Source organism: Eptesicus fuscus, chromosome 5 (genome assembly GCF_027574615.1).
Source record: "Eptesicus fuscus isolate TK198812 chromosome 5, DD_ASM_mEF_20220401, whole genome shotgun sequence".
NCBI lineage: Eukaryota > Metazoa > Chordata > Mammalia > Chiroptera > Vespertilionidae > Eptesicus > Eptesicus fuscus.
Window position 1 is genome coordinate 106,307,395 of NC_072477.1, and position 13,163 is coordinate 106,320,557.

General features: G+C 46.1%; 1 protein-coding gene and 1 non-coding gene across 5 annotated transcripts in view; one reads left to right on the top strand and one right to left on the bottom strand.

The window, feature by feature from the left end:
* The window catches only part of SIN3A (SIN3 transcription regulator family member A), an 82,038-nt gene that overhangs the window by 51,696 nt on the left and 17,179 nt on the right, over positions 1 to 13,163 (top strand). For all 4 annotated transcript variants that reach the window (XM_054716672.1, XM_028133393.2, XM_054716673.1 and 1 more), the window contains exons 13-16: positions 2,359 to 2,597; positions 3,975 to 4,158; positions 5,095 to 5,668; positions 6,927 to 7,096. In XM_054716672.1, the coding sequence (XP_054572647.1) occupies positions 2,359 to 2,597; positions 3,975 to 4,158; positions 5,095 to 5,668; positions 6,927 to 7,096 (1,167 nt within the window). The remainder of the gene's footprint in view (positions 1 to 2,358; positions 2,598 to 3,974; positions 4,159 to 5,094; positions 5,669 to 6,926; positions 7,097 to 13,163) is intronic.
* On the bottom strand, positions 2,762 to 2,868 carry LOC114228223 (U6 spliceosomal RNA). The gene has a single exon (XR_003614363.1). It is a non-coding gene; the product is annotated as a U6 spliceosomal RNA (small nuclear RNA).

Here is a 13,163-nt window from a genome sequence, read left to right on the forward strand (position 1 = left end):
TAAAAAAGAGAGAAAAGGGCATGTTAAATGTGTCTAAAGAGGTAAAATTACATGTATCCTATTTAATGTATTTATTATATAAAACTTACCCTGCTTATCCCTGTAGATGGGTCCCATACTAGTTTATCCCTCTGCCAGTTATCCCCCACACTCACTCCAGCTGTCTCTGGCATGTTTTGAATGAAGAGCCAGGTGTTGCTTGGCCCCTGCTCCAGAATTTATGAGGAGCTTCAAGCATTTGCAGAGAACTACGGTAAATCTTGATAGATGGTGACTTCCATGGAAAGTTTTATCAGGCTAAAAAAAGCATTTCTTTGTTACCTATGTTTAGTAAGGTGAGATGAGTTAGAAAGCAGAGGTTAGCATCTTTTTTGATTCTCAAGTGGTATGCAAGCAAATGAGAGGCAACAGTCTCATTTCCTATTTGTGATAACAGGGATGAAGGTGACAGAAGTTTGTGTGTGTGTGTTTAGGCTTGGGTGGGATGGGCTAGTTAAAAGGAGTGCTCCTTTCTGAAAATCTCTTATCAGTACAGAGGTTTTCAAGGAGCGTTCCTTTTATACATCAGGATAGGTAAGGGATCCTACAATACAAACAACCCCCTCCTTCCCTGAATCTTGGTGGCTTTAAGAAACAGATTTATTCCTTGATCTTGTTACATGTACATTGATGTTTAGTGGGGTATTCTGCTCATCAGAATTACTCAGGGTCCCAGGCTGACAGAGTGCTACCATCTTGAACATTGCCAGTCACTGGAAAGAAAAAGATTGCTCAGAAGGGTCTTGCACCTTTAAATGCTCTAGCCTGGAAGTAATAAGTATTCTGATCCACCTGTTCATAACTCATTTGCCAGAACTAGTTATGTGGCCCCATCTGATCCTAAGAGAACCAGGAATTTCAATCCATCTTTTGTCCAAAATTGGGGAAGAGGGGACCAGGAATATTTGACAAAATGACTTAAAACTTAGGGAAACTTCTGCAGACATTTTGTCATAGGCCTTTGAAACTGCTCCTTTACTTTCTGTTTCTTATTTAGAGAATCTTGTGTTAAGACTAGGAAAAAAGTTAACTCAGAGGATGCCAGTCATATCCTAAACTAGGTCAGACTAGGCCCTTGCCAGAAAATAAGTTGCAGGAGTTTCAGTAAGAATTTAAATGGGTACCTACACATACAACATTGAAATCCTTAAGGAATGATGGTCTCTGCTGTTACTACTGAATGTGAACAAGGCTATAAAATATTTAAATATTTCAAGTTACCCTGAAAAACCTTTTTCATGAGACTGAGAGTTGTCATCTTGAATGATACTTTTGGAATTTTTTTTTTTAATATATTTTACTGATTTTTTACAGAGAGGAAGAGAGAGAGATAGAGAGTTAGAAACATCGATGAGAGAGAAACACCGATCAGCTGCCTCCTGCACACCCCCTACTGGGGATGTGCCCACAACCAAGGTACATGCCCTTGACCGGAATCGAACCTGGGACCCTTGAGTCCGCAGGCCGACGCTCTATCCACTGAGCCAAACCAGTTTCGGCTACTTTTGGAATTGTGGTTTTCTGAGTGTGTGTTTTTTCAATCCTCACCTGAGGATATTTTTCCATTGATTTTAGAGAGTGGAAGAGAGAGGGAGAGAGAGAAACATTGATGTGAAAGAAACACATCGATTGGTTGGCTCCTGCACGAGCCCTGACTTGGGCCCTGGCCAAGGGAGGAGCATCTTAATAATTCAGAAAATTTCAGGGAAAAGTGTCTGTAAGGTAGCTTCCTGTTAAATCCCTCTAATCTGGGGTTAGTAGTCCTAAGCCAAGCACACTGGTGGTGGTAGAAGTAATGACTACCACTTATTCATCATTTATTTATTTAATCCTCACCCGAGGATATTTTTCCATTGATTTTTAGAGAGAGTGGGAGAGAGAGGGAAAGACAGAGAGAAATATCGATGTGGGAGAAACACATCGATTGGTTGCCTCCTGCATTCGCTTTGACCAGGGCCCTGGCCAGAGAAGACCCTGCAATCGAGGTATGTACCCTTGACTGGATTCGAACCCGGAACCCTTCAGTCTGCAAGCTAATGCTCTATCCACCGAGGCAAACCGGCTTGGGCTAGTCATCATTTATTGATGTTATGTGCCAGGCATTGCACAAAACCATTTATGTGGATTGTATCGTTCGATCCAGAGAACAACCTTATAGGAGTAGCTCTTATCCCTACATTACTGGTAAGAAAACAGTCTTCTGTGGCTTTTACGGCAGAGCCAGGATTCCAGGCCAGGGAGTTTGACTTCTCACCTTATACACCTAACTACTATTCTATTCTGATTTGGGTCCTGAGCACACTTTGTCTTTTTCTTTAGCTTGATGTAGTTTTAGAGACCAATTTGGCAACAATCCGGGTTCTGGAAGCAATACAGAAGAAGCTTTCCCGTTTGTCTGCTGAGGAACAAGCCAAATTTCGCTTGGACAACACCCTTGGGGGCACATCAGAAGTCATCCATCGAAAAGCACTCCAGAGGATATATGCTGACAAAGCAGCCGACATCATTGATGGTCTGAGGAAGAACCCCTCCATTGCTGTCCCCATTGTACTTAAAAGGTATCCAAGCAAATGTGCCCTTCGTGCTCTCCTGTGCTTCAGGACATAGTTGGTGTCCCATTAAATAAAGCTCATTTTTTGCCTTATCCCATGAGACCTCCATTCTCCCCACCCTGGCTATTGAAAGTCAGGTACAGTGTGGCATAGTGGGGCTTCTTAAAACTACACACACAGAATACTTTATGAATTTGTGTGTCATCCTTGCACAGGGCCCCTGCTAATCTTCTCTGTATTGTTCCAGTTTTAGTATATATGCTGCCAAATCGAGCATGCTGGTGGAGCTTCTTGATGGGGTTCTGTGTAATCAACAGTAGAGGGCAAACCTTGAAAATCCATAGTGGAATGCTCTATGTTTAAGGCCATACTTTAAAGTATAAAAAAGAACAAAGAAGAAAATTACCACCCATGTTTCTACAGTTCAGTACTAACCCTTATCTTTGGTTTTTAAAAAGAGTCACCCTTTGTCTTTGTAAAATTGATAAGTATTATTTAAAAAGACTTAAGAATGCCTTTCTACCAAGAATATCTTTTTCTTTCTTCTAATAAGCCTTCAGCCTGAGTTGTAAAGGGGCTTTTGTGCCCATCAAAGGAGGGGACCAGAGCCAGGGCTAAGCCCAGGTTCCTCCAAGTCTGGACCACACTGGATCCTAGCTAAGAGCTGGGTCCTCCTCACTCAGTATTACCTGGTGAAAAGGAATTCTTTGCTGCACAGGTGCCCCAATTTATTGTCCCTCCCTAGTCTTCCCCTCAGATACTACCACAGATTATTTCTCTCTTTACCAGAAGCATTTAACTTTTAGCTTCGAGATGTAGAATATTCTTCAGTTTCCATGTTGTTTTTTATTTTACTCTCCTCTCTTCTTCTGGAGGTTAGGATCAGTTCTCATCAGAACTTCCCAAACTGTGTCAAAAGGAACATTACAGTGCAGGCTCTCTACTCTTGGACTTGTGCATTTATGTTTGCATAGTAAACATGCTTAGAGGTTCTGTATCAAAGAAATTTGTTTAACTTTGTGTTAGCTGGTCAAGGATGAGAATATTTAAGAATATTCCATGGAATGCTATTTGAGAAATACTGTTCTAAGTAGGATTTCTGACTTTGGAAAAAATTACTTCCCCAAAATCCTGAATGAGTAATTTCCTCATGTAACAGTTTGAATAACATTTATCCCAAGTCGCCAATAATTTTGACAGGCCTATCATACCTATCTATATGTTTATTAAATTTATTGGGGTGACATTGGTCAACATGATTATATAGGTTTCAGGTGTGGGTTAGGTGCTGTTATCCCTATTTCACTGGTACAGCAAAGCCAGGATTCCATTCCAAGAGTTTGACTTCCACATGTGTTTCCACCCCATTCCATACCCGGCTAGGTTGAAGATGAAAGAGGAAGAATGGCGAGAAGCTCAGAGGGGCTTTAACAAGGTGTGGAGAGAGCAAAATGAGAAATACTACTTGAAGTCTCTGGACCATCAGGGTATCAACTTTAAACAGAATGACACCAAGGTCCTAAGGTCTAAGAGCTTACTCAACGAGATTGAGAGTATCTATGATGAGGTGAGCTGGAAGTTTCTACACCTGTGAGAGGGCTCCAATCTTTGTATTCTGCATAGCTTTGATTTCCTGGAAATTACCTTTGTTATATGAAAGCAAGACCTTCTAAGACTTCTTGATTCTTGCTTCATAACTGTCATAAGCTTCTATTACTGATTCTACCATTTTAACTCTTAACCTTACCTTTCTACCTAAGCTGTCTTACTGGTTTCCTAGTTTACCCTCCTGGTTTCAGTTGACAACCCCACTTCTCCCCATTCACTGCTTGAGTACCTTGTATTTGATTGGCCTGCTTCAGCTTCCCACTGCTTAAATTCTTCTCACTGATACCAAACTCTTTCTAATCCTCGTTTATTCAGCATACTTACAAAGATTATATCTAGTTCAGGATACAGAGATGAATAAGAAAGTAATCCTGTTTTCTTTAAATTCACAGTCTTAGGGGATGGATAGAGACATAAATGTAGTCTGTTTGAGAATTCCTGGAAGTATGTGATCTTGAATTTGAAAAAGCTTTTTATTGTGAAAATGTCAAATATACATGAAAGGGGAGAAAATAATAAAGTGAGCTCTTACGTAAATTTAAATAATCACTCCTATTTTGTCAGTGTTTTTACACCTAACACTTTCTGCACTTCCACCCCAGAAGTACTTTAAAGTGAATCCTAGACCTCATACTGACTGCTTCCTCCATAAATGCTCATTCAGAATTTTAGGAGATTGTCCCACTGTCCCCTATCAGTCTTCAAAGTCTAGAAGGTACCAATATTTTGTTCTCAAACCACATCTTCCACATTACCTTATGTTTCTGGAAGTTTTGGATTGGAAAATAATAGTCACTATGGTTAATAATTGAATGTACTGGTGTGTTGTCTCATGGGTCTGTTGGTTGTTGCTGTGGATATGGCACTTACTACTTTGTATCTTCTCTCCTGGTAGAGGCAAGAGCAGGCTACTGAAGAAAATGCTAGCGTCCCTGCCGGCCCGCACCTCTCTCTGGCCTATGAAGACAAGCAGATCCTGGAGGACGCTGCTGCCCTGATTATCCACCACGTGAAGAGACAGGCAGGCATTCAGAAGGAGGACAAGTACAAAATCAAGCAGATCATGCATCACTTCATTCCAGATCTGCTCTTTGCTCAGAGGGGTGATCTCTCGGATGTAGAAGAAGAGGAAGAAGAAGAGATGGATGTAGATGAGGCAACAGGGGTGGCTAAGAAGCACAATGGGGTGGGGGGCAGCCCCCCTAAGTCCAAGCTACTGTTTAGTAACACAACAGCACAGAAGCTAAGAGGGATGGATGAAGTGTACAACCTCTTCTATGTTAATAACAACTGGTACATCTTTATGCGACTGCACCAGATTCTTTGCTTGAGACTTCTGCGGATATGTTCCCAAGCAGAACGGCAAATCGAAGAAGAAAACCGAGAGAGGGAGTGGGAGCGGGAAGTGCTGGGCATAAAGCGAGACAAGAGCGACAGCCCTGCCATCCAGCTCCGTCTTAAAGAACCTAGTGAGTGCCTAGACTGCTGGTTTACAGAAGATGTGTTCACAGAAGATGTGAGGGGTTGGTGACCTTGGGGCCTAGTTAGACTTGGGACTATTTCCTTTTATACATGGGACACAGGCAGGCTTCAGAGAAGTTCAAATCCTAGTTCTGCAACTTACTGGTTGTGTGACCTTACTTAACTCTCTGAACCTGTTTACCTGTAAAATGAAGGTGCTACTTGTTACTTTATGAGGTTGTTGGGAGAAGTGAAGAAAATATGCAAACCACCCTTTACAGTGCTTGGATTGTGGATACTTGACACCAGGAGGGGGTGTCAGTTGCCATCAGTTTCCCAAATGGCAGATCTCTGGGTTATTACAAAGAATTTCAAAGGATAGAGAGAGGCAAAAACAGCACAGTTTGCTCCACTGCATGACAGAACATAAATTCCTAGTGGTTCACGCCTAAGACAGATGGGAATTTTCTGTTGTGTTTGAGCAGGACTTCTCTTTAACCAGAGGGGTTCATGGCTCATTCCTAATAAATGGAGAAGGGGGTATGGAAAGGAGATTGGAACTCAAGAGATGGTGTGAGCCAGCAGAATAGGCAAAACAGAAATGAAGATCGAGAACCAAGAAAAGGAAAATAGAGGTTAAGGAAGCCATTCATCATGTGCTTTAAGTAATTCTGTGCCACCTATTTCTAGTTAACTGTTCAGTTCATAAATACTTGAGGTCTGAGCCAAAATCTTCTTCATGAAGCCTTTCTTCTGTGCCCTTGAGGAAATAGACAATCTGGAGCAAATTAGCTTTTTTTTTTTTTTTTTTTTTAACTGTTGCTAATGTAAGAAGCCCATGTGTGGCCCTAGCCTTCAATCTGTTGAAGAGCTAATGACCCTGGGAATTTTAAAAAAGGAAATGGGGGGGGGGGGCCGCGGGGAAGGTGTGATAGTTTTCTCTCAGCAGGGGAGCCAACAACTTTTTGAAGAAACTTCTTCCCTGTGATATTTTGCTCTCTTATGCAGAGCCCAGCCTGTCACTAAGTGTCTTTCTGGCATGGTCAGAGTTCTGGAAGCTGCTGGTGAAGTTGTGGAATCACTGTCTTCTGATAGAGCTGCTGATTGTAGCCTCCTGTCAGATTGTGTCTCTGCAGATTGAGGAGGCATGCTTTGAGTACCTAGGGTTGGTTCATTTAATGCTCCTTAGGCCAGCTCTGGGACCTGCCCTGCCTGCTCTCCTGATCTTAGCAGGGTAAAGCCTCACCTGTTCCATCTCTCCCACAGTGGATGTTGATGTAGAAGATTATTACCCAGCTTTCCTGGATATGGTGCGGAGCCTGCTGGATGGCAACATTGACTCATCACAATATGAAGATTCACTGCGAGAGATGTTCACCATTCATGCCTACATTGCCTTCACCATGGACAAGCTCATCCAGAGCATCGTCAGACAGGTGAGGGTGAGGGTGGGTACAGGAAGATAGCCTTCCCTAAAGATGGACCAGGCACAAAGAAAGGGTGTATAATGATGTTTATGCATGAAGCTTCTATAGAGGGGAGGAAGTGAATGTGCACTTCAGCCACATAACTAACTCCTCACTTTGCTCAGTGTGCCCTCATAGTCGGATGAGCCTGCCTCACACCTGATGTTTGGCTCCTTTCTTGCTGGCTGCCTGTTGAGCCAGCATTGGTCCTGACCCTGATCTCTGCCTTCTTGGCCCAGCTCTGTTCTCGTCTATCAGGGGTGACCTCTCTGCTGGTAGCCTTTTCTCTTCTATGGGTGTTGGTAATTTTACATTATTTCTTCATTTACTATTCGAAGTTCTTTTTACAGGAAGGGTTTCATAGTTCATCTCTCTGAGTTAGGTTTGTCGTTGGTTTTGTGGCTTGTTCCTATGGCACCCTGGGTGTTTGTAAATATGTTTGATGTCCTCTATTGCAATGATAATTTTATAGCAAATAGTATACAGTATGCCTTGAGTTGTCAACTTCCAAAGGGAGTGTGTAGTTGGTGCACTACTTTCTTTAAAGTGAGAACTTGCCCTAGTCGGTTTGGCTCAGTGTATAGAGCAGTGCCCCCCCACCCCCCACCCCCTCCTGCAGGGTCCCAGGTTTGATTCCAGTCAAGGGCACGTACCTCGGTTGCTCAATCCCCAGGTGTGGTTGGGATGCGTACGGGAGACAACCAATCTATGTGTCTCTCTCATATCAATGTTTCTCTCTGTGTCTCTCTCCCTCCCTTCCACTCTCTCAAAATCAATGGAAAAAATATCCTCTGGTGAGGATTAACAAAAAATAAAGTGAAAACTTATAAAAAGCAAAAAGATAATTCTAATTTTATAGTCTACACTGCCACTATGGAAAGAAAAGTTTGTTGCTCAAGTGTTTTCTTGGGATAAAGTATGAAATCCTTTGTAGAGTACCCATGGCTCTGCATCCCTCCCATAGCAGCTTCTCAGAGTCAGGGAAAACGCTCTGAATTTTGGCATCTTCATGAAAGTTATCAAGCAGACAGTTTTTTCCTGAAAGTTTAAGAAGTTATTAGGCCTTTCCTTAAGAGGTCTATATCATGACTGGCAGAAATCATTGTATGGATAAATTAGCTATGTTCATAATTTTTGAGAGACTAGCCCTGTTAACATCCCCTTGTCCTGTGCTCACCGTGGGTATGCTGGTGCTGGTGGTGGTGGTGGTGGTGGGGTGGTGGGGTGGTGGTGGTGATGGTGTGTTCCCTCCCTGGCACTGCAGGAGTGCCCAGGCCTTGCTCTCAGCCCTCTGTTAGTTATTTTTCTGCTTACAAGTTAGTTTGCTGCTGCTACAGCTAGGAGTAACGTCATTAAAACTAACTTTTTATAAGCCAAGGTTGGTTTTTTTGAAACAATAGATATAATTAGTTCATTTACTAGAAGCACTAGGTTATGATTTTGAGTCAATAATACATAATGTTTAGTCCTTTTATATGGAAACAGATTTCATCTAGAAACCCTAATTCAGTATGTTGAAAATCTATGTTCAGCCAAAACCAGTTTGGCTCAGTGGATAGAGCGTCAGCCTGCGGACTCAAGGGTTCCGGGTTCGATTCCGGTCAAGGGCACGTGCGTTGGTTGCGGGCACATCCCCAGTGGGGGGCATGCGGGAGGCAGCTGGTGGATGTTTCTCTTTCATCGATGATTCTGGCTCTCTGTTTCTCTCCCTTCCTCTCTGTAAAAAAATCAATAAAATATATTTAAAAAAAGAAAAAAAAAAGAAAATCTATGTTCATGGTTCTCATCTTAACCCCTCAGTTGAAGGCATATCTTCTCTCATTCACCACATCTCACTTGGTATTCTCCCTAAGTTCATTCCTGACTGGAGGAGAACATATATTTCAGGGTCAATCCATACATTTATCTTACCATTTCCAGGCTAATTTAAGAGAGATTTGTTTTAGGAATAAAATAGGTAGCTAGTACAAAACTCAGTATATGCCCAAATCACATAGGAATTGGATTGGGACATTTCTCCCCCTTGCCTGCATGCTTTTTTTCTAGACATCTGCTTCATTCTAATACTTTTCTCTGCAAATGAACATTGAATCCTCAACCCCACTCCCACCCCCTACTACCGGTCTTGGCTTTCCATGGCAGTGCCTCTGACCCAAACATTACCTGATATTTCCATCCAGATGCTCTTCTGTCTATCGTGCACTGTCGTTTCAGATTAGGAAGAGTGAGAATCTGACCAGCCTAGCTTGGGTGTGGAGTTATCTAGTTGTCCCTGGATTATAGTGATGCCCTTTCTGAAGACTCTAGAAGGGGCCAGATATTCAAGAACAGAGTAGGGGTGGGGAGTTAGTGACCTGGTTTACTTTAACAAGAAGGTATCCTATATAACAAAAGGTTAATATGCTAAGTGTTCAACTGTTCGACCAGTAGCTATGATGCGCACTGACCCCCAGGGGGCAGACGCTCAATGCATAGGCATGGAACAAACAGACTAATGAATCTCAGGGGGAAGGGAGAAGGGGAAGGTGGGAAGAGATTAACCAAAAATCTTATGTGTATACTAGAGGCCCAGTGCCCCAGTGGGGTCCCTCAGCCTGGCCTGTGGGGACCGGGACAAATCCATGCACCGGGCCTCTGACATCCCCCAAGGGGTCCTAGATTGCGAGAGGGCGCACGCCAGGTTGAGGGACCCCACCAGTTCACAAATCCGTGCACTGGGCCTCTAGTAAAGTATAAGTGTCTACATGGTAGAGACCATGCTTTGAATATATTTTCTTTAAACTGCTTTTTTTTCCTCTCTAAAACACTATCTTAAGCTTTTCTCTATGTTATCAAATTATCATAAGCGTTATTTTAATGCTCCATTAGAATCAATTGTCTGGACTAATTGTTATTTATTTAATCATCTCTAATTGTGGATTTTTAGACTGCCCTCAAATCATTCACCCTCTGACTTGGCACTGTGTTCATTTATGTACAAATACATATACTTGTTATTGAAGACTTAAAAATAAATAGTTGTTATAGTTACTAGCACTTCAAAAAACATATCTTCCTAAAAATAGAATAGCTTAGTGGTTATGAGAATTTTAAAATAAAATAGACAAGCTGATATTGCAGTTAACTTTTTGCTTTCTACTTTATCTGTTTGTTTTGTTTTTAACATTCTCTGGCATTGAAATGGGTAGTTTTATTTGAGGAAATTTTTATTTCACAATAGAAGGATTGTCATGATCCATGGAAATGTAAACTGAAAGATTCAACTTTCTAGTCATCAGATTATTTAATAAGATATCACAAATGTTAGCAATAGTCCATCATGATTGACATGTTTTGAAATAAGATAATTAACATTATATACAATTTAAGTACTATACTTTATCAGATGTAGAAAAATAGGTGGTTAGAAAGAATATTGGCCGTAGGGCCGTGGTTGGCAAACCGCGGCTCGAGAGCCACATGCGGCTCTTTGGGCCCTTGAGTGTGGCTCTTCCACAAAATACCATGTGCGGGCGCGCATGTACAGTGCGATTGAAACTTCGTGGCCCGTGCACAGAAGTCGGTTTTCGACCTGGGCGAGTCTATTTTTTTTTTTTTTTTTTTTTTTTTTTTTAAATTTCTTTATTGATTAAGGTGTCACATATTTGTCCTCATCCCCCCATTCCCATCCCACCCCTCTCCCCACGCATGCCCCAATCCCCTGTTGAACTTAACCGTTGGATAGGCTTATATGCATGCATACAGGTCCTTTGGTTGAACTCTCCCCCTCCCCCCCACCCTCCCCCTACCCTCCCCTATCCTCCCTCTGAGGCCCGATAGTCCGATCGATGCCTCCTTGCTTCTGGTTCTGTTCTTGTTCCTCAGTCTATGTTGTTCATCATTTCCCCTAGATGAGCGAGATCATATGTCACTAGATATATACTAATAAGCACTGAATGTGAGACGAGCAATAATAGTTATGCTGACAGGCAAATGAATCAGTCTGTAGCGAGCTTCCCCCTGGACCAACAGTTCTTTTGAGACTCAATTTCAATGTCCAGTAGTTCCTTATGTGTACATGTCAGCACTGACCCCCCAGCTCTGGATGGTGGACAAATGGCGGTAACGGAGGTCCGACTCCCTCTGGTTTGGTCTCGGCCGAACCCAGGGGCACGGCGTCACCCGGACTAAGGGGCACGTGGCCTCACCCATACCCAAGGGGCGCGTGGTCTCACCCGGGCCTGGGACCCAGCCTCACCCGGATGGATCCAGGGGCACACGGCCTCACCCGGACCCAGGCTCTGGCTTCACCCGGACCCAGGGACACTTGGCCTCTCCCAGACCCAGGGCCACTTGGGCTCACCCGGGCCTAGGTGCACGAGGCCTCATCTGGATCCAGGGACACATGGTCGCACCCGGACCTAGGGACGCTTGGCCTCTCCCAGACCCAGGGCCACTTGGGCTCACCCGGACCTAGGTGCACGAGGCCTCATCTGGATCCAGGGACACATGGTCGCACCCGGACCCAGGGACGCTTGGCCTCTCCCAGACCCAGGGCCACTTGGGCTCACCCGGGCCTAGGTGCACGAGGCCTCACCCGGATCCAGGGACACATGGTCTCACCCGGACACAGGGACGCTTGGCCTCTCCCAGACCCAGGGCCACTTGGGCTCACCCGGGCCTAGGTGCACGAGGCCTCATCCGGATCCAGGGACACATGGTCGCACCCGGACCCAGGGACGCTTGGCCTCTCCCAGACCCAGGGCCACTTGGGCTCACCCGGGCCTAGGTGCACGAGGCCTCATCTGGATCCAGGAACACATGGTCTCACCCGGACCCAGGGACGCTTGGCCTCTCCCAGACCCAGGGCCACTTGGGCTCACCCGGACCTAGGTGCACGAGGCCTCATCTGGATCCAGGGACACATGGTCTCACCCGGACACAGGGACGCTTGGCCTCTCCCAGACCCAGGGCCACTTGGGCTCACCCGGACCTAGGTGCACGAGGCCTCATCTGGATCCAGGGACACATGGTCGCACCCGGACCCAGGGACGCTTGGCCTCTCCCAGACCCATGGCCACTTGGGCTCACCCGGACCTAGGTGCACGAGGCCTCATCCGGATCCAGGGACACATGGTCGCACCCGGACCCAGGGACGCTTGGCCTCTCCCAGACCCAGGGCCACTTGGGCTCACCCGGGCCTAGGTGCACGAGGCCTCATCTGGATCCAGGGACACATGGTCTCACCCGGACCCAGGGACGCTTGGCCTCTCCCAGACCCAGGGCCACTTGGGCTCACCCGGGCCTAGGTGCACGAGGCCTCACCCGGATCCAGGGACACATGGTCTCACCCGGACACAGGGACGCTTGGCCTCTCCTAGACCCAGGGCCACTTGGGCTCACCCGGGCCTAGGTGCACGAGGCCTCACCCGGATCCAGGGACGCATGGTCTCACCCGGACCCAGGGACACTTGGCCTCTCCCAGACCCAGGGCCACTTGGGCTCACCCGGGCCTAGGTGCACGAGGCCTCATCCGGATCCAGGGACGCATGGTCTCACCCGGACCCAGGGACGCTTGGCCTCTCCCAGACCCAGGGCCACTTGGGCTCACCCGGGCCTAGGTGCACGAGGCCTCATCCGGATCCAGGGACGCATGGTCTCACCCGGACCCAGGGACGCTTGGCCTCTCCCAGACCCAGGGCCACTTGGGCTCACCCGGGCCTAGGTGCACGAGGCCTCACCCGGATCCAGGGACACATGGTCTCACCTGGACCCAGGGGCGCTTGGTCTTTTCCAGACCCAGGGGCACGTGGCCTCACCCGGGCCTAGGTGCTCGAGGCCTCACCCGGATCCAGGGACACATGGTCTCACCCGGACCCAGGGACGCTTGGCCTCTCCCAGACCCAGGGCCACTTGGGCTCACCCGGGCCTAGGTGCTCGAGGCCTCACCCGGATCCAGGGACACATGGTCTCACCCGGACCCAGGGACGCTTGGCCTCTCCCAGACCCAGGGCCACTTGGGCTCACCCGGGCCTAGGTGCACGAGGCCTCATCCGGA